This window comes from Carcharodon carcharias, chromosome 2, assembly GCF_017639515.1.
Source record: "Carcharodon carcharias isolate sCarCar2 chromosome 2, sCarCar2.pri, whole genome shotgun sequence".
In the NCBI taxonomy this organism is placed as follows: Eukaryota; Metazoa; Chordata; class Chondrichthyes; order Lamniformes; family Lamnidae; genus Carcharodon; species Carcharodon carcharias.
In genome coordinates, this window is record NC_054468.1 from 140,329,891 (window position 1) to 140,348,029 (window position 18,139).

At 42.0% G+C, this 18,139-nt stretch overlaps 1 protein-coding gene across 5 annotated transcripts in view; it reads left to right on the forward strand.

Annotated features, from left to right (window-relative positions):
• The window catches only part of agpat4 (1-acylglycerol-3-phosphate O-acyltransferase 4 (lysophosphatidic acid acyltransferase, delta)), a 180,198-nt gene that overhangs the window by 97,693 nt on the left and 64,366 nt on the right, over positions 1-18,139 (forward strand). For 4 of the 5 annotated variants that reach the window (XR_005945266.1, XM_041205939.1, XM_041205931.1 and 1 more), the window contains one exon: positions 12,451-12,612. The exons of the other annotated variant lie outside the window; for it this stretch is intronic. Coding sequence is in view for 3 of the 4 variants with exons in the window: in XM_041205939.1 (XP_041061873.1) it covers positions 12,451-12,612 (162 nt within the window). In the remaining variant the exon portion in view is untranslated. The remainder of the gene's footprint in view (positions 1-12,450; positions 12,613-18,139) is intronic. 5 annotated transcript variants of the gene reach the window in all.

Below are 18,139 nucleotides of genomic sequence, written 5' to 3' on the forward strand. Positions count from 1 at the left end.
GCCTTTGCAGTATCCAGTACCTTCAGCAGTTTCTTGATATCACGTGGGCTGAATTGAATTGGTTGAAGACTGGCATCTGTGATGCTGGGACTTCTGGAGGAAGCTGAGATGGATCATCCACTCGGCACTTCTGGCTGAAGATTATTGCGAATGCTTCAGCCTTGTTTTTTTTCCCCTGATGTACTGGGTTCCTCCATCATCGTGGATGGGGATATTTGTGGAGCTTCCTCCCTCCCGTGAGTAGTTTAATTGCCTACCACCATTCATGACTGGTTGTGACAGAGCTTAAATCTGATCTGTTGGTTGTGGAATTGCTTAGCTTTGTCTATTACTTGCTGCTTATGCTGTTTGGCATGCAAGGAGTCCTGTGTTGTAGCTTCACCAGGTTGATGCCTCATTTTAGGTATGCCTGGCATGCCCTTCTGGCAGGCTGGTCCAACTGGCAGCCCATGGGCTGCAATGTGGCCTGCACAGCCACTATTGACAAGCTGGTAAGTTCAAAATGCAAGTAAATGGAATTCGATTTTGCAAGGGGCTGCTCGTCGAATCACAGGCCATTCCTTTCCTGCATTTATCAGCTGCAAATGAGCTGGAGAAACTGCCTCTGCTTGAAGGAGCAGCGAACACTGATGGTGGTGTGTGTGCTGAGGGCTGCCAGGTGCAAGGGAGTGAAACTGTGGCGGGGTTGGGGCTTGGGGAGCTAAAGCGCAGCGCGTGTACCTTATCCTTGTCTCAGGTTTTTCCCGCATTCTCACTAACACACACACCCACCCACTTGGTGGGTGAGTGAGTGAGCACCCTGAGACTGGGAGTGGACTAGACGCATGCCCACAGTGCGCTCTCACATTTGGGTAATTTTTATTAATTGCTCTTCTTTTAACTTAACAATTTATTGTTATGATGCTTTACTTTTGCTCAAGAATTTTTTTTCTTCGTACCTCAACTTTTTTTTTGAAACCCAGTTTATTGTTGTGCCAAATCTTATCCTTCCAAAATTTGCTCATTGGCCCCTTGAGGGTACAAAATGCAAATATGGCCCCAGAGGCAAAAGGTTGGATAAGCCTGCATGAGAGGTTATTTTGGAGAAAGGGTGAAAAGGGCTGTAAGTGAATGCTGTGCTAGAAGGACACACTTGGTTGCAATCTAGTTGTAGCGCACAATTTTTATCCTAATTTTTGATTGCCTCAATTTGAACTTGCTTGGAGGTGTTGAAACAGATACCTGCAGGTTTCGCATTCAATGTTAGGAGCAAATTTTTTTGAAGTAGCATATCTGCTCCATGCAGCTTTTTTATTCATTTACAGGATGTGGCGTCGCTGGCTAGGCAGCATTTATTTCCCATCCCTATGCTTGTTTAGTCAGGAATTAAATTCTTTTCATATTCCATCCAAACGGTTTAGACTTGGGTTGATTTGGAAACAGATGTTGTACTGCATTGGGATTGGAGTGTTTTCCAGTGTAATTATCATTTTTGGCTGGCATGAAAGAGTATCCTTGCACTTGAACTGGAAAGATCTGCATTTGGGCACCATCATAAGCCATAAACCAACGATCTTATACACATGGTAATGAACAATCTGGAGAATTTGTAGGCAGTAATATATCAAGGGGTTAAGTTAATGTAAACTGTGAAAGTGAATCTGAACAATTTATTATTTGATCTAAATCCTGGTTTGTCATGCTCCAGCAATACTCAAGCTGATGGGTTAAGTAATACACGGTTTTAAACCATTTTGACACAGATAATATCATGGAAAATGGTGGATTTCAATGATTGAATTACATACTTTATGGTTTTAGTTCACTGAATACTTCTGGCAACCATTTACTGTGCACACATGCATGTGCTTTGTGTTCCTTGTGCTAAAAATAAAGATTCAATAGATTTGAATGAAAAAGTTTTAGAAAAGTTCTCAGATGAATTAAAATAATACATCAGCATTGATTCTATAGATGAAAAAGATGATAAAAGTATATATCCTCCAGAGTTTTACACAGTCTAACTCCAATGGGCATAAACTTAGACTCTAGGCAGGAGAATTTATATGTTGCTATGAAACTTGAATTCTAAACAAGAACTTTGTCATGCACCAAGATTGATGTTAGGAAAGTGTTTTCTTTGATGATAGATACCAAAATTATAATAAACAGATTTCAAGGAAATAGTGTTTATTCCTCGAATATATTGAGCCCACCAGATATAAACCTGCCTTTTCAACTCTGCAGAAAACAGTTCCCCATTAGACTTTCATATTCTATGATTATAAACAAGTGACAAGGTTAGACTCTTAACAAAATTTGCATTATATTCCATGCCTGTTTTTACACATTGGCAGCTTTATGTAGTATTGTGGAAGAATGATACATTTTGATTCTGTTAAAATCTTTGGTGAAAGAATAGCTAGAAATCCTGTATTTAAAGAAATACTGTTAAAATGAAAATCATAATTTGGTTGCAGGTGTGCTTGTGTGTATCCAGTGTTTCAAACTATTTATCAATATGACCCCATTTTTACACTTAAATTAATGCAATTCCAGATGCCAACAAAAAGAAAATAGCTATGAAGCAGCGTATTCAATATATAATTAGTAAAATTCATGTATTATGGAGCCACATATAATACATTGTAAGAAAATCCCTGCTTTTAAAGTACTTTGTAAAGATGTTATTTTATGTACTCACCAGTGCATTTGTTCATCTGAGCTGTTCCAGTTCCTGCACCTTGGCCAATAAGCAGTGGAAATGCAGGTTAAGGGTACTGATGTCGCTGATGTTGGAGGTCATTTCATAGGGCTATGGTGACAATGTTGGACTCGGGCAGGCTGTAGCTCAGCAGCAGAGGCATCGTTGCTGGGCTCATGGTTGGGGCTGGACTTTGAGGAAAGTGGAGTGCTTCTGAACAGGCGTAGAATAATACGAGACAGTTACTGAGGTTTCTGCCAAGTTCTCCATATTCCCTGATGACAGAAGACTTAGTGAAGTGGTCGTAGCAGGAGCCTATGACCCAGAAAGAGAGAGACCGAGACACATGCAGGGCAAGGGTAGGGTTGGATACTACCTGGGCCTTGGTGCTGAGGGGTGGCTGTCGAAGTCTAAGATGAGAGGGAAATCTCGTGAACTCATTGCTGTTTCTGTGACTCCAATTAGGGTCACGGCCCTCCGTTTGGGAACAACTATGTTAACTCATTCAGCCTTCAGGGCTTCAGCCAGTTTTGAGGTCCAATGACAAAACAACTCACTACCTGTATTCAGCATGGTTTGCAAAAGTAAACAGTTTGGACAGCAAAGGGATGCTGGATTTGTTTATAACCAAAAATTACCAGCATAGCATTTTAAACTGAAACAAAAACAGAAAATGCTGGAAAAACTCAGCAGGCCTGACAGCATCTTTGGAGAGAGAAACAGAGTTGACACTTCGAGTCCATATGACTCTTCTTCAAGAAGAAGAATCATATGAACTTGAAACATCAACTCTGTTTCTCCACAGATGCTGTCAGACCTGCTGAGTTTTTCCAACATTTTCTGTTTTGTTTCAAATTTCTAGCAACCGCAGTATTTTGCTTTTATCTTAGCATTTTAAGCTGTTAATTCAGCAGATAGGGAGGAATTGTGTGTAATCAACTCAAGTGCTGTTATCTATAACTTAATACATTTTTAAACATGCAGGTCTTGTGGTTCTAAGGATTCATTGTCCTAGTGGGGAGATTTTGATACATCCAACCCCAGTACACAATTCCAGAGTAGAATGAACATCTTGGTACTAAAGAATAATACAATGGCCAAAAAGTGGGGGGAAAGGGAGAGGGAAAGTTACCTAGACACTTTGCTCCAAGAGAGGGGTCACAACCCTCAGATTAGGTAATTCAAATTTGGTCTGTGATCAGGGACAGGATGGTGTGACTGCAGGTGAGGCAGGTATGGAGACCCAGGGGGTAGCGCTCGAGGAGCCTTGGCTCCTGCAGTTGCCCAACAGATATGAGGTTCTTGCAAGCTGTGTTGACGAGTGCGGGTGCTGCAGGAAGGATGAGCGAACTGGTCGCCATGCTGTGGTACAGGGAGCCATTCAAGTTGGAGTAAGAAATAGGAATGTATTAGGGGTAGAGGACAGTATAATTAGGAGGATAGCTACGGTTCTCTGCAGCTGTGAGCGTGAGTCCCAAAGGCTGTGTTGCCTGACCGGTGCCAGTTTTAAGGATATCTCCTCAGGGCTGGAGAGGAACTTGGAGGGGAGTGATCCAGTTGTCATCATCCATGTTGGTACCAATGACATTGATAGGACTAGAAAGGATGTTCTGCTGAAAGAATTTGAACAGTTAGGAGCTAAATTAAAAAGCAGACCCTCCAAAGTCTTGAGATCTCCAAAGTCTGTAATCTTGAGATTACTACCTGAGCCAAGGGCAAACTGAAGTAGGGTAAATAAAGGCAAGGAGTTAAATGCGTGGCTCAAAGATTGGTGTGGGAGGAACGGGTTTCTATTCATGGGGCACTGGCATCAGTACTGGGGTAGAAGGGAACTGTTCCGATGGGACAGGCTTCACTTGAACTGTGCTGGGACCAGAGCCCTGGTGAATTGAATAACTTGGGCTGTAGAGAGGGCTTTAAACTAAATAGAGAGGGGGAAGGTTCTGGAGAGGGGATACGTAGGGTTACAAAGCAAAGGATATGGCAGCGTTGCAGGGCAGCTACTTAGGTAATGATACCCAGGGTGTGACAGGAAAGGAGAGTGTACAAACATTTAAAAAAAAACAACAACAAATGGGTCAAAGGAGGAAAAAATGGTAAAAAGGCAAAATTAATGGTTCTTTACTCAAATGCAGGTAGTATTCTGAACAAAATAAATGAATTAACGGTTATGGGTATGATCTCATAGCCATTACGAAGACATGGTTACAAGGAGATCAAAGCTGGGAACTAAATATTCAGGAGTATGTGACTTTTTGAAAGGACAGGCAGGAGGGAAAGGGTGGTGGATAGCATTTTTAGTATGAGATGGAATAAGTATGATAACTAGAAATGATCTTGAATCAGAAGTTGTAGAACCAATAAGGGTGGAGGTAAGAAATAACAAGGGGAAGAAGACACTGGTAGGATTAGTTCATAGGCCCCCTAACAGTAGCTGTACTGTAGGACAGGTGATAATCAGGGCATGTAAAAAAGGCAGTCCATTAATCATAGGTGTCTTTTTAATCTTCATGTAGACTGGGAAAAGCATATTGGCAGAGGTAGCCATGAAGAAGAATTCATAGTGTATTTGGGACAGTTTCCTAGAATAATATATTGTGGATCCAACCAGGAACCAGACTGTTCTGGACTTGATAATGTGTAATGAGGCAGGTTTAATAAATTATCTCAAAGTAAAAGATCCCTCAGGAAAGAGTGACCATAACATGGTAGAATTTAGCGTTCAGTTTGAGAGTGAGAAACTTGGGTCGGAAACAATTGTACTAAGATTAAGTAAAGGTAATTACCAAATGAATGAGGGCAGAGCTGGCTGGAGTGGACTGGGAAAGAAGCTTAGCAGAAAAGTCGGTTGATGAACAATGGCAGACGTTTAAAAAAAAATAGTTCATGACTCAACAACTATATACTAGTGAGAAAGAAGGATTGTAGAAAGGGGATAAACCAACCATGGTTAACTAAGAAGTTAAGGATAGTATCAAATTGAAAGAAAAAACACAGAATGTGGCCTGGATTAGTGAGCCAGAGGATTGGGAAAGTTTTAAAAACCAATAAAAGATGACCAAAAAGAAAAAGGGAGAAAATTAACTTTGAGGGTAAATTAGCAAGTAAGATAAAAACGGACAGTAAGAGCTTCTTTAAATATATAAAAAGGAAGATGGAGGCCAAAGTGGACATAGGCCCCTTAGCGAATGAGGCTAGGGAATAAGTATGGGGAACCAGGAAATGGCAGAGGAGTTGAACAAATACTTTGCATCAGCCTTCATGCTAGAAGACACTAATAGCATTCCAAAAATACTAAATAATCACGGGCCAAAAGTGGGTGGAGGAAATAAATACAATAACTATCACTAGAGAAAAAGTACTAGGGAAACTAATGGGGCTAAAGGCCGATAAGCTCCTGGACCCGATGGGTTGCGTCCTAGGATATTAAAGGAAGTAGCTACAGAGATAGTGGATGCACTGGTAGTAATCTTCCAAGAACCCTTGGATCCAGAGGATTGGAAAACTGCCAATGTAATGCCATTATTCAAAAAGGGAGTGAGACAAAGAATAAGTATAGGCTAGTTAGCTTAACATCCGTCATTGGAAAAATGTTAGAGTGTATTATAAAGGATGTAATAGCAGAGCAGTTAGAAATGCATAATGTTATTGAGCAGAGCCGACATGGCTTCATGAAGGGGAAATCATGCCTGACAAATTTATTGGAATTCTTTTGAGAAGGTAAAGAGAAGGAAAGATAAAGGGGAACCGGTAGATGTAATATATTTGGATTTTCAAAAGGTGTTCGATAAGGTACCGCACGTATGGCTACTTAATAAGATAAGAACCCATGATCTTGGAGGTGGTATATTAACATGGGTAGAGGATTGGCTAACTAATAGAAGACAGAGTTGAGATAAGGGGGACATTTTCAGGGTGGCAGCCTGTAACTAGTGGAGTGCCACAGGGATCAGTGCTGGAGCCACAATTATTTACAATATATATTAATGAATTGAACGAGGGAAGTGAATGTACTATCACCAAGTTTGCAGATGGCACAAAAATAGGTGGGAAGGCAAGTGATGAGGCTGACAGAGTCTACAGAGGGATATAGACAGGTTAACTGAGTGGGCACAATCTTGGCAGATGGAATATAATGTGGAAAAATGTGAGGTTATGCACTTTGGCAGGAAGAATAGAAGAGCTGAATATTACTTACATGATGAAAGCTGCAGCACAGAGGGATTTGGGGGTCCTCATGCATGAATCTCAAAAGCTAGCATACAAGTTCAGGTAATGGGAAGGCACATGGAATTTTCCCCTCTATTTCAAGGGGAATGGAATAAAAATAGGGAAGTCTTGCTAAAACTATACAAGGCACCAGTTAGACCACACCTAGAATACTGTGAACAATTTTGGTCCCCTTATCTAAAGAAAGATATACTGGCATTGGAGGCAGCCCAGAGAAGGTTTACTAGGTTGATTCCAGGTATGGAGGGATTTTCTCATGAGGAGAGGTTGAGTAGGTTGGGCCTGTACCCATTGGAGTTTAGAAGAATGAGAGGTGACCTTATTGAAACGCATAAGATTCTTAGGGGGCTTGATAAGGTAGATGCTGAGAGGTGGGGCAGAATTTTCTGCCTGTCGGGCAGGCAGGCCCGATCCAATCTCTGGTGGGTGGGGAGCCAATCCCCGCTGGAGAAGCGGGCCCTGCTGTCATTTTACGTGGGCGGGCCAATTAAGGCCCGCCTGGCGTGACATCTGGTGGGAAGTGCTATGCGCTTCCTGTGCAGGTGGGGGGATTCCCCAAAAGTGAGAGTGCACAAGTCAGGAGTGTGTTGGAATTCTCTCCACTTGCCTGGAAGAGTGCAACTCCAACAAAACTCAAGAAGCCTATAAGACCATAAGACATAGGAGCAGAAGTAGGCCATTCGGCCTATTGAGTCTGCTCCACTATTCAATGAGATGTTAGTTGATCTGATAATCCTCAGCTCCACTTTGCTGCCTTTTCCCCATAACCCTTGATTCCCTTACTGGTTAACAATCTGTCTACCTCAGCCTTGAATATACTTAACGAACTAGCCTCTACAGCCCTTTGCGGTAAAGAATTCCACAGATTCACTACCCTCGGAGAGAAGAAGTTCCTCCGCATCCTATTAAAAATAGGAGAAAAAAAATTCCCTAACATGTCCCCCTCATGTGACAATGTCACATGAGATGGGAGATGTTCATAATTTACATAATAGCTTTAATAAAATTTTTGAAACCCTGCATGAAACCTCATGCCGCTGCTGGATGAGGTTTCATGTTTTATCTATTTGACGCCGGGGCTGCTGGCCTGCCCGCCAACCTTAAGGTTGGATGGGCAGGTCCATTAATTGTTTAAATGATCCTGTCAATGGCCTCAATTGGCCCTGCCCCCTATTCGCTGACAGCAAGATTCTGCCCATTGTTTCCCTTTGTGGGAGAGCTTAGGACCAGAAGATATAATCTCAGAGTAAAGGGTCACCCATTTAAGACAGAGATGCGGAGGAATTTCTTCTCTCCGAGGGTAGTGAATCTGTGGAATTCTTTACCGCAAAGGGCTATAGAGGCTAGTTCGTTAAGTATATTCAAGGCTGAGGTAGACAGATTGTTAACCAGTAAGGGAATCAAGGGTTATGGGGAATAGGCAGCAAAGTGGAGCTGAGGATTATCAGATCAACTATGATCTAATTGAATAGTGGAGCAGACTCGATAGGCCGAATGGCCTGCTTCTGCTCCTATGTCTTATGGTCTTATAGGCTTCTTGAGTTTTGTTGGAGTTGCACTCTTCCAGGCAAGTGGAGAGAATTCCATCACACTCCTGACTTGTGCCCTGTAGATGGTGGACAGGCTTTGGAGAGATGAGGTACTCACTGTAGGATCCCTAGCCTCTGCTCACAACCTGCTCTTGTGACCACAATATTTTGTAGCTAGTTCAGTTCAGTTTCCGGTCAGTGGCAAACCCCCCCCTCAGGATGTTGTTAGTGGGGGATTCAGTGATGGTAATGCCATTTAATGTCAAGGGGCAATGGTTACCTGTTCTCTTGTTGGAGATGGTCATTGCTTGGCACTTGTGTGGCGCAAATGTTACTTGCCACTTGTCAGCCCAAGCCTGAAGACTGTCCAGGACATGGATTGTGTCAGTATCTGAGGAGTCATGAATGGTGCTGAACGTTGCGCAATCATTAGCGAACATCCCCACTTCTGAACTTATGATGGAAGGAAGGTCATTAATGAAACAGCTGAAGATGGTTGGGCCTAGACACTACTCTGAGGAACTCTTGCAGTGATGTCCTGGAACTGAAATGATTGACCTCCAACAACCACAACCATCTTCCTTTTGTTCTAGGTATGACTCCAACCAGTGGAGAATTTTTCCCCTGATTCCCGTTTTGCTAGGGCTTCTTGATGCCACACTTTGTCAAATGCTACGGCAAGTTCTGGAGCACAAGTCTTCAGTACTATTGCCGGAATATTGTCAGGCCCCATAGCCTTTGCAATGCCTCGTGACTTCAGCCATTTCTTAATATCATGTGGAGTGGGTCAAATTGGCTGAAGACTGGCATCTTTGATGCTGGGACTTGTGGATGAGGTGGAACTGGATATCCTTATCTCCTGCACTGATGTGCTGGGCTCTTCATCATTGAAGATGGGGATATTTGTGGAGTCTCCTCCTCCAGTGAGTTGTTTAATTGTCCACCATCATTCACAACTGGATGTATCAGGACTCCAGAGCTCAGATCTGATCCGTTGGTTGTGAAATTGATTTGCTCTGTCTATTGTTTGCTGCTTATGGTGTTTGGCACTCAAGTAGTCTGTGTTGTAGCTTCACTTGGCTGGCACCTCATTTTTAGGTATGCCTGGTGCTGCCTCTGGCATGCTCTCCTGCACTTTTCTTTGAACCAGGGTTGATCCCCTGGCTTGGTGGTAACGATAGAGTGGGGGACATGCTGAACCATGAGGTTACAGATTCTGCTGATGGCCCACAGAGCCTCATGGATGCCCAGTCTTGAGTTGCTAGACCTGTTTGAAATCTATCCCACTTAGCACAATGGTAGTGCCAGACAACACAATGGAAGGTGTCCTCGATGTGAAGATGGGATTTGTCTCCACAAGGACTGTATTGTGGTCACTCCTACTGATACTGTCATGGACAAGATGCATCTGCAGGTTGGTGAAGATGAGATCAAACATGTTTTTTCCCTTTTTTTGGTTCCCTTACCACCTGCTGCAGACCCAGTCTAGCAGTTATATCTTTTAGGACTCAGCCAGCTTGGTCAGTAGTGGTGCTGCCGAGCCACTCTTGGTGATGGACACTGAAGTTCTCTACCCAGAGCGCCCTTGACACCCTCAGTGTTTTTTCCAAGTGGCGTTCAACATGCTGGAGTACTGATTCATTAGCTATGATGTTGAGGACTCCCAGGGCAACTCCCACCTGACTGTATACCACTGTTCCGCCACCTCTGCTGGGTCTGTCCTGAGGGCTGAGTTTGCTGTTGTCATTTCTGGTATATAGGTTGATGCAGAATGGTTTCACTGCTTGCTAGGCCATTTCAGAAGACTGGCAGATTTCCTTTCGTAAAGGCCAGATGTGTTTTTGTGGTCATCATTAGACTTTTAATTCCAAATCTTTATTGAATTCCAATTTCGCTATTTGCCATGGTGGGATTTGAACCTGGGTTACCAGAGCATTACCCTGGGTCTCCGGGTTACTTGTCCAGTGACAATGCCACTACATCACTGCCTCCTCTTCTTTAGCACACAATCTCTCCTGATTTACAAGCTGCAGATGATGTAATCACACACTTTTTACTTTCACCTCTCCAATCACACACTACTTACTTTCACCTCTCCATTCACCAAAACACTTCAGATAGCCAAGAACGCAAACCTTCCTAATCAATGCTGGAAGAGGAAGAAAACTCGCAGCCACCAGCTTAGATGCTGATACTGCATGTATTTTAGAGATGAGGGTAGAGGAGATTTTCCTGTGCTGAGATTGTGCATACAGGAGCCAGGGCTGGCGGGGGCTTGCAGAGGGAAAATGATAAAGCAGGTGCTAGCTCACCAGAAAGTGAGGTCGTACACTAGTTTTGCTGCAGAGGAGTTAGATGAGGACTTTGGACCTTGGACCAAGCTACAGCAAAAGGCTGATAAGTGTACATAACCGACTGTTTGTTGAGCGCAAGCTTTCCAGCCCACTGTAAAGCATGGAAGAATCTGGCATCAACTTGACACAGGACTTCACACACAGCTTTGGAGTCCATCCTTCTGTGGACCTTGTTGTAATGGTGTTGGTTACAGAATGTATCTGTTAAAGAAGTCTCCATAGTTTTCTGTATGTTAACAGCAAGTCTTTATTAACCACTTGTAACTGTATGCATATATACAGTAAAGAGTACAGGCAAGGAGCTATCTCCATGTCTAGATCTTAACTCATCTCTGCTCAACAGCACACTGACCCTAGCTCTGGGTCATGTACCTTACATCGCTGTGTGGGTGGTACTATACTCAGTCCCACATTAACTCTGTATATGCCAGATTCTAATACTACACTCCCCCAAAGTCTTTACCCCATGGATATAGAGTTACATTAATTTACTTCAAGCCTTACGTTATTATAAGTCTTATGCATTTATGTTTATTGTTATAACCTTAATGCTATTCCAATATTATTGCTATTACAGCATTGGCATTAACAACATTCTCACTACCCCATCTTCCCCCTTCAAGTCCTTAAAGTTAGAGGTTCTGGAGGCTTTATACCCTTCCACATCTTGTTCACCATCCTGTCAGAAGAGTGACAGGCTCTGTTCTTTCTGGTTCTTGTTGTTGACTAGGCAATTGAACTAGCATTTGGACATGCTTTCATTCTTTTCTTCTATTGCTTTATGTTGACCCGCACCTGGTTGGCTTGGTTGTTGCATTGATTCATTGCTGCTGCTACTCTAGATTGTTTCTCCTTGGCGCTGCTTTTTCTTCATGTTGGCCATCTCAAAACCCTCTGAGGCTGCAGAAAAGCTTTGGTTCCTTTGGTGAGAAGAGGGTTTAGTGGTATTCTCATCTGTGTTTTGTTGCCTATGGTGAGAAACTGGTACCAGGTTCCAGCATCCCTTTTGGCTGTGGCCCGCTGGTTGGAAGTTGCAGTGGTTGCTGTGTCAGCTAGATGTGCCATCATTGTAGTTGGTTTAGAGGTTTCTTATACTGCTGATCATTCTCTGGTACAGCTTCCACTAGGGGCATCATGGTAATCTAATGGACAGTAGGTTGGTTTGACCATTGGGGACTTTCCGGGACCTGGAATGATAATGGACAAACCTGCTCCACAAGAAGAGGAGAGAGATCAAAGGTGAAATCCGAGTCTGAATACTCTTTAGTGTTTAAGTACTCAGGATCGTGCTGGCCTGGCTGACTAAAAACAGTGGTCGTCTTGACATCCTTTGCTGTCTGGAGGAGATCCAGGGCGACATAGGCAGCCCTGCTTGGGGAGGGAGAGGCTAAATACCGGGAAGGTCTCTAAAAGGCAGATGATCCATTTTACCAGGCTACTTCCCAGACAGTGAATTTTAAAGCTACTCCCTTTTTGCAATGCCAACTGGTCTCATTTAAGATAGCCCATTAGCCAGATCTCTTCTGTACCATTTGCCTTGAGGGCACATACATGCTTTGACTACTTTCCTATATTTCAACATTTTTAAAGATTGTAAAGTTTGTAATAGCACTGGTGTTAATCTAACATTTTAAAGATTTGTTTTCTTGTGTAGAGTTCAAAAGTACTAGCAAAAAAGGAGCTGGCTTATGTTCCTCTCATTGGTTGGATGTGGTATTTTCTGGAGATAGTATTTTGCAAGCGACAGTGGACTGAAGATCGCAAAAACGTAGTCCAGAGTTTGCTTAATCTACGGGATTACCCTGAAATCTTTTGGGTAGGTATGTTGTTCACAGCAGAAAATTCACAAGAGTTTTCTGTAATAATGACAGTAAATCACTTAGTCACTTGAAGTTGTATTAGAATTCTTAATCCTAACTTTTCTTCAATTGTCCTGCACAGTTGGACTGTCCTCTATTCTGAAATACTCTGCCTAAAGTAAAAACTGGTGCCTACTAAGATGTTGAAACTGTGATCATGTCATGCAGATATTTTCACTTCTTCATATCTGCTATGTTTAACGTAATTACAGTAGTATTAAAACATGTCATACATTGTGTAATTGGGCTGTGATATGTGCAAAATGGGATTATTTAAAATATTTGATCTTGAAACTTGTCACATTCAAACCATTGAAAAGGAGAATGATGTAAGTATGCTCAGCTCTGTTGATGGTTCACTAGATGAGGATTGAACGTTTTTGGGCCTTAATTTGGTTCTTGTTTGGTGAGGACAAAATCAAGCTTGAATGTGATGCCCTTGTAGTCAGATAGTCAGCTAATACTTTGGAGCATCCATGGAGCGTGGTAACTTAAGTAAAATACTGAAAGATGACCAAGGTTTGTATAATTACATTCCAGTAAGATGTTACCACCTTCAGGAGAGAAAAAAGAGACTGAAAATTGGAGTTCAAATAATAGGAAGTTATGTTTTACTTGAATCTTTCTCACCCAGCATAATCAGGTGGGCCTCATGGGGTTTATTAACAATAGACACAGTTGAGCCCCAATTTACTGTACACTGCTGTTGGCTCTGCTATTCTCCACCTGCCTTGTGCCTTTCCTTTTTAGTGGTACTCCCTTTGATGACTGCTGCTGCTGCTGGGAAGATTAGCTGATACTGCACAGCTTATCAATCAAATTGCCCACATATGACTCCAGCTGCTGGATATGCCACACATCTGAGTAATCTTTTGTCATAAACAATTACCTGATTTCAAAAACAGGCCTCTAATTAGAGAGAGAGGCATTCCTCTCCAATGAATCATTTGTCACTTGTCGTAGTACTGAGCAGACCTGCGCCTGCAATAGAGAACACGCCAGTTCCATTGAGGAGTAATTTTAAATAAAATCACAATCACAATTGTTAGAGTGCAGAAAGAGGCCATTTGGCCCACTGCGTCTGCTCCAGCTCTCCAAATGAGCTTAGTGCCATTCTCGCACCTTCTCCTGTAGCCCTGCAAATTCTTCCTTTCCAGATAACAGTCTAATTCCATTATGAATGTCTGGATTGAACCTTCCTCCACCATGCAATCATGCAGTGCATTCTAGACCAGAACCACTTGCTGCATAAATAAGTTTTTTTTTCAAATATTGCTTTTGCTTCTTTTGCCAGTTACTTTAAATCTGTGCCCTCTTGCTCTCGATCCTTTCATAAATGGGAACACTTTTCCCCCTATCTACTCTGTCCAAACCCCTCATGATTTCCAATGCTTCCTATCGATTCTCCTCTCAGCTGCCTTTTCTCCAAGGGAAACAATCCTAACTTCTTCAAGCTGTCTTCATAACTGAAGTTTCTCATCCCTGGAACCATCTTGGTGAACCTTTTCTGCACTCTCTCCAATGTTTTCACATCCTTCCTAAAGTGTGATACCCAGCACTGGACGCAAAACTCCAGCTTGAAGCTAAATTAGTGTCTTATCCAAGTTCAACATAACCTGCTTACTCTTGTACTCTGTGTCCTTCTTAATGAAGCCTAGGATACTGTATGCTTTATTAACCATGCTGTCAACCTGTCCTGCCACCTTCAATGACCAATACACATATACACCCAGGTCCCTCTGTTTCTGCACCTCCTTGAGTTACACTCTTTATTTTATATTGTGCTCCTGCATCCCCTTGAGTTGCATTGTTTATTTTATGTTGCATCTCCAAGTTCTTCGTACCAAAATGTATTGCCTCACATTTCTGTGCAGTGAACTTCATCTGCCACCTATCCACTCATTCCACCAACTTGTCTATGCCCCTTTGAAGTTCTACACTTTCCTCCTCACAGTTCACAGTGCTTCCAAACTTTGTATCATCTGTGACTTTTGAAATTGTGCCTTGTACACACAGGCCTAGGTGATTAATATATTTCAGAAAAAGCAAGGGTATCAACACTGACCCCTGGAGAACTCCACTATAAACATTCCTCTACCCCCAAAACATTCATTAACCACTATATTGTCCCTTTTATCTCTTAAGCTATAACTTTGCTCACAAGTTTATGCAGCCCTGTATCAAATGCCTTTTGGAAGTCCATGTACACCACTTCAACAGCATTACACTCATCAACCCTCTACTACATCTTCAAAAAACTCCAAGTTCGTTAAAAACAATTTTTCCCTTAAAGAATCAGTGTTGGCTTTTCTAAATTAACCCACATTTGTCCATATGACAATTCGTTTTGTCTTGAATTGTGTCTAGAAGTTTCCCCCCAACTGAAGTTTAAACTGAATGGCCTGTAGTTGCTGGTCTCACCTTTGCACCCTTTTTTGAACAAGGGTGTAATGTTTGTAATTCCCCAGTCCTCAAGCACCACCCATTTGTCTAAGAAAGGCTGAAAAATTATGACCAGTGCCTACACAGTTTCCACACTTATTTCCCACAGTATCTTTGGATGACCTCATCCGGTCATGGTGCCTTCTCAATTTTAAGTACAGACAGCCTATCCAATACCAACTCCTGATCAATGTTAAGCCCTTCTGGTGTCTGAATTACTTCCTCTTTCACCATAGTCTGAGTAGCATCTTCTTCCGTGGTAAAGACAGATGCTAAGTATTCCATTTAGTACCTCAGATATGCCCTTTGCCTCCATGCCTAAATCCCCTTTTTGGTCCCTAATCTGCCTCCACTCCTCCTCTTACTATTTATTTGCCTATAGAAAGTATAATAAAACTGATCAATGTTAAACCCTTCTGGTGTCTGAATTACTTCCTCTTTCATCATATCCTGAGTAGCATCATCTCCCTTGGTAAAGACAGATGTAAAGTATTCCATTTAGTACCTCAGATATGCCCTTTGCCTCCATGCTTAAATCTCATTTTTGGTCCCTAATCTGCCCCCACTCCTCCTTTTACTATTTGTATGCCTATAGAAAGTATATTAAGGCTTTGGAGTTCACTTTTATGTTGCCAGTCTCTTTTCATACTCTTCCTCTCTGCTTCTCTTATTTGTTTTTTCATCTGCCCCCTGAATCTTGTATGCTCAATCTGCTTCTCAATTGTATTTTCTACCTGACATCTGTCGTAACAACACATTTTCTTCTTTATCTTAATTTCTATTTCTTTGTCATCTAGGGAGCTCTGGACTCGCGTGTGCTTGCATGTGCATGTGTGTGTGTGTTTGACTGACTGACTGCGTTTATTTTGAAGCTGATCTTTGATATTCTGTTGGATCTTGTTTATATCTACACTAACTAATTAGAAAAAGCTTATTTCCCTTTGTGAAACTGTGTGTACTCGAAGCATTAAATTCAGCTCATTGTATCTATGTCCACTCTTTATGTTGCAGGCCCTTTATAAGTGCAAGTTGTTTCTTCATTTTTGCCTGTATATTTTCTGCTAGGCTTTTTTTGCATATTCTTTTTTAGCCCTTCTCATCCACCTTTACAGTTCCCTTCTCTGCTTTCCATATTCCTCAAATTTCTTTCATATTGGTAGCCAACATTTGTATTATGCCACCCTCTTACATTTTAACTTTAGTTCTAAATTTTTGATCAATTGATCTCTTAATATTTCCTTTTCACCTATATTTTGTACTTTATTGTGTCTCATATTTGAAGATTTCTCCACTGCTCAGCCATCCTATTTCTTTTCTCACCCTTTTAGCCAGTCAATTTGAGCAAAGTCTTTTTTAAATTCTCTTCATCCTAGCCAACATCTTTTATCTTTAATTATTTCCTTGACTCTTCCATTCTTGAATTAAAACTAATTGGAAAATAGCAGCCAGAGCAGTTGTTCTCCCACTCTGAATAGTTATTTGCTCCACTTCACTTCCCAGAACTAACACAAGAAATGCTTGTTAAACTGATATTGGAAGCAGTCCTGGATGCATTTTTAAAATACACTCCTCATTTTGATCACATGTATTACTTTTCTTTATCTTGGCAATAATGTATAATGTTTGGTAATAATGCCTATTCATGTGACTTGGGTGATTTATTCTATGTTGTTCATGCATGTCTCTTTTGAACTGCCTGGAAATTTGCAACTTAAGCTCATTTCTTTTCCGCGGCTTGACCTTTACTGCACACTGAGAATTGGACTTCCTATTTTGTATTATGCCTCAAGCTGGAGTTTTGCGTCCAGTTCTGATCATATTGCCCGTCAACTAAAACATTTTGCACTTCCAAGGTCCGTATCCCTCTATTCCCATTCTATTCATGTATTTGTCAAGCTGCCTCTTAAACACCACAATCGTACCTGCTTCCACCACCTTCTCTGGCAGCGAATTCCAGACACTCACTACCCTCTGCGTAAAAAAACTTGCCCCACACATCTCCTCTATAGTTTTCTCCTCTCACCTTAAATCTATGTCCCCTAGTAATTGCCTCTTCCACCCTGGGAAAAAGCTTCTGACTGTCTACTTTGTCCATGCCGCTCATAATTTTGTAAACTTCTATCAAGTCGCCCCTCAATCTCTGTCGCTCTAGTGAGAACAATCCGAGTTTCTCCAACCTCTTCTCATAGCTAATAACCTCCAGACCAAGCAGCATCCTGGTAAACCTCCTCTGCACCCTCTCCAATGCCTCCATATCCTTCTGGTAATGTGGCGATCAGAATTGCACGCAGTATTCCAAGTGTGGCTTAACAAGGTTCTATACAGCTGCAGCATGACTTCCCAGCTTTTATACTCAATACCCCTGCCAATGAAGGCAAGCATGCCATATGCCTTCCTGACTACCTTATCCACCTGCGTTACCACTGTCAGTGACCTGTGGACCTGTACACCCAGATCTCTCTGCCCGTCCATGCACTTAAGGGTTCTACCATTTACTGTAAAATTCCTGCCTGTATTAGACCTTCCAAAATGCATTATCTCGCATTTGTCCGGATTAAACTCCATCTGCCATTTCTCTGCCCAAGTCTCCAACCGATCCATATCCCGTTGTATCCTTTGACAATCCTCTTCACTATCTGCAACTCCTCCAACCTTAGTGTCGTCTGCAAACTTACTAATTAGCCCAATTACACTTTCCTCCAAATCATTTATGTATACTAGAAACAGCCAAGGTTCCAGCACTGATCCCTGCGGAACTCCACTAGCCACAGCTCTCCATTCAGAAAAGTTGATCCTTCACTTCATTATTTAAATTGGTACCTTAATGATAATGCCTCATGGCCTAAATGTTGAGAGAATATTTTTAATCTTTCATATGAAACTGCTTGGAAGGTTCCAGCATTGCAACTGAAACACAGGTTTGATTTGTTTCCAACAGAACAAAAATGCAGTATCTGGATCTGCATTCAGTTTCAGTGGCAATAAGATGATTGGTGGCATAGTTTTCTACAGTAGCATCTACAAGAATGTAGTTCAACCACT